Source organism: Eriocheir sinensis, chromosome 12 (assembly GCF_024679095.1).
Source record: "Eriocheir sinensis breed Jianghai 21 chromosome 12, ASM2467909v1, whole genome shotgun sequence".
Classification (NCBI taxonomy): Eukaryota; Metazoa; Arthropoda; class Malacostraca; order Decapoda; family Varunidae; genus Eriocheir; species Eriocheir sinensis.
The window spans coordinates 3707892-3710945 of record NC_066520.1 but is presented as its reverse complement, the minus strand read 5'-3'; the positions used below and the strand labels follow the sequence as shown (position 1 = coordinate 3710945).

General features: G+C 40.7%; 1 protein-coding gene across 1 annotated transcript; it reads left to right on the top strand.

The window, feature by feature from the left end:
• Nucleotides 1-940: 940 nt before the first annotated feature.
• On the top strand, nucleotides 941-2364 carry LOC126997730 (uncharacterized). Its single transcript, XM_050858976.1, has 3 exons — nucleotides 941-1092; nucleotides 1399-1799; nucleotides 1940-2364. Exons 2-3 carry the CDS (start codon nucleotides 1411-1413, stop codon nucleotides 2109-2111), a joined length of 561 nt encoding a protein of 186 aa, XP_050714933.1. The 5' UTR covers nucleotides 941-1092; nucleotides 1399-1410; the 3' UTR covers nucleotides 2112-2364.
• The last annotated feature ends 690 nt before the right edge of the window (nucleotides 2365-3054 follow it).

Genomic DNA, 3054 nt, shown 5'->3' with positions numbered 1-3054 from the left:
TAGTGAAACGACACTAAAGAAAAGATGGAGGAAGTATAGAATGTAAAGGATGGTTATGATCGGTAAAGATCTTATACAACAGAGTAAAAGAGCCAACAATGCGGCGATGTTCAAGATTAGTATCTAGACTGGGTAGCAAAAACTTGATCTGATTGAGTCCACTGTTTATTGTGTCATTTAAAAAAAATAATAATCGGCGTTTTTTTTCATGTTATGTCATAACGATCTTTAAAAAGCACATCACGTAAGAGTTTCTTTTGTGTAAAGAAAAGGTTGTCGATGAAGGTGTTAGAGGTGCCTCCCCATACGACACAGCAGTAAAAAGGATGTGGTTATTTTAAAGAAAAATAAATTTGCCATTACCGGTTTAAATTCAAATTATCCCAGTCTGCATATTACTCCCGGCAACAGGGTTTCCTTTGATTTTACTCTGCCACTGTGTTCTTTCCATTTTAGTCTATTATCTATAGTCATCCTTAAAAAAATAAGTTCAAGCATTTAATTTAATGTTAGATTAATGATCAATTTTCATTGGTGTGTGTACTGGCTGATTCATGAGTGGGTAAGATATCATGGACTTGGTTTTGTAAATATTTAATGTTAATATATTACTCATCATCTAATTTGATCGTTTGTAAACCTCAGTATTTAATGAATTTGCAGTATCTTCAAGATTATGTCCCTGTATGAAGAGAGAGAGAGAGAGAGAGAGAGAGAGAGAGAGAGAGAGAGAGAGAGAGAGAGAGAGAGAGAGAGAGAGAGAGAGAGAGAGAGAGAGAGAGAGAGTTGTGATAGGATGTTGCCGACAGGACTTACGAGTGTGCCGAAACATTCCGTAGCTTGCCTCACAGACCACACCCTCCCTTCCACCCTTCTTACCCTCATTGCCTTTCGTCACACGGTAGCTAACCTCCAAATCTTAAGACTTCGCCATACCTTTCCGTTCATAATTATCTCTCCCCCTCTATTTCCCATCCTATCTCCCTCTCTCTCAACCTCTTTCCCTCTTCGTCCGTGGCGTCTGCCATTCCTCAGCCATATAAAGGCCGAGGTGACTTTAAATCTACAAGTGTCCACCTTACCTTCCTTGAGGTAGGTTCTCCAGGTTCCAGGCTTCCCTTTAGCTTCTCTTATCATTTCTGTTGGTCCGTGGGTGTTAATGTGTTAGTACCTGATGGTCGGGTACAGCCTGCTTGGAATGTCATCATATCGTTTACAATGACTTAAACATTCTGAAATCATCGGTGTACCGGAAACCTTTGACACCGCATTCACTACCCCTCATCGGATGCAATTAACTTGGAAACTACTAATATATACTATTCAGCTTGTGAGAGAAGCAATTTTTTTTTGTTTACGGTGTTTCTTCCGTCACTAACTAATCCGAATTTTCAACAGATTAAAATAAAAATGAAGCTGTCCGTCGTCGTCCCTGTGGCGGTAGTGGCTCTGCTGCCGTTTGCTCATGCAGTGCTATTCGTCAGCTCTGCTACTGCCGCCACTACCAGTACCCTCGGCATCACGGTTGGCTCCTCAAGCGCCGCAGCCGCCGCTGCCGCCACGTTGGGCGCCGCGGCGCTGGTGGCTGGTGCACTTGTAGTGGGTGGCGTAGCGCTGGCAAGTCGGCACAAGCGCGACGTGTCAAGCTACTGCCTGCCCTCCACCAAACCGGACCTCTTCCTGGATCTGGCAGCACGAGCGGACCAGGCGGGATGTGGCTTGAGGCTGGTATGTGAGCTTGAAGCCACCCCTGACGAGGCCCTCAGCAGAGACGAGCAGCTCATACTCAGCCTCTTCGGGTAAGGCATTGTGATGGTCAAAGACGTCTTTAGCAGGCTAAAGTATTAGGTGTATGCATCAGTTCCTCAGATACTGTTGTGAGTTCAAATATATGTAAGGTTGGATCAGGCCTTTATATTATCTATTTACTATTTCCCAGGCGCCAAGTGAAGCCAGTCACTTTCTCCCAGTTGAAATACGGCAAGGCGAGCTTCCAGTATGCGGCGCTTGTGGGTGAGCGGGTGGAGGATGTTGCAGAGTGTGCTCGGGTATTTGATCAGTGTCCCTTCAATCGTGTTGCCATCATGGAGGCCTTTAACGCTACATTGTAGAGGCAACTTATCACACGTTCATTATTCTCTCACCTCACACTTACAACACCTCAATCCTTCATTCTCTCACTAGCGCCACCACTACGCCTGGGAGCACGGCGCAGAAGCAAACGAAACTATTCCTGCTGCAGTTTCTTGGCTGAGGCGCCAGTAGGCTGGAAACGTTTGTTTTCTACAGTTGCTAAGGTGGTGACGTGTGATCATACTTGTGAAAAGTTATCCCGACCTTCAATAAATTTAGTGAAGTAATATACACTATATGTTTCATGACCTATTTTAATTTGAAGACTGTCACTAATGTAGATACTACACATAGTGTGCAAGGATCTAATGTTCAGATTGACTAATTTATATAGCACATATTCAGTCGGTCTATATATAGATATATATATATATATATATATATATATATATATATATATATATATATATATATATATATATATATATATATATATATATATATATATATATATATATATATATATATATATATATATATATATATATATATATATATATATATATATATATATATATATATATATATATATATATATATATATATATATATATATATATATATATATATATATATATATATATATATATATATATATATATATATGTATATATATGTATATATATATATATATATACACACACACACACACACACACACACACACACACACACACACACACACACCACTCCGTGGCGCAACACACACACACACACACACACACACACACACACACACAGTGACGACATGTGTGCACCAAGACTATTCTACCCGACTCGGGCTCTCTATCGCTTACGACGCAGTGCCAACTACCCAGAAGTTAATGCGATAGTGAAACTCAAAGCTCTCCACCTTTTCCGGAACCGCAGCGCAATACAAGGCAGGTCAGTCAACAAACAAATACCAATGATCACCACCTCA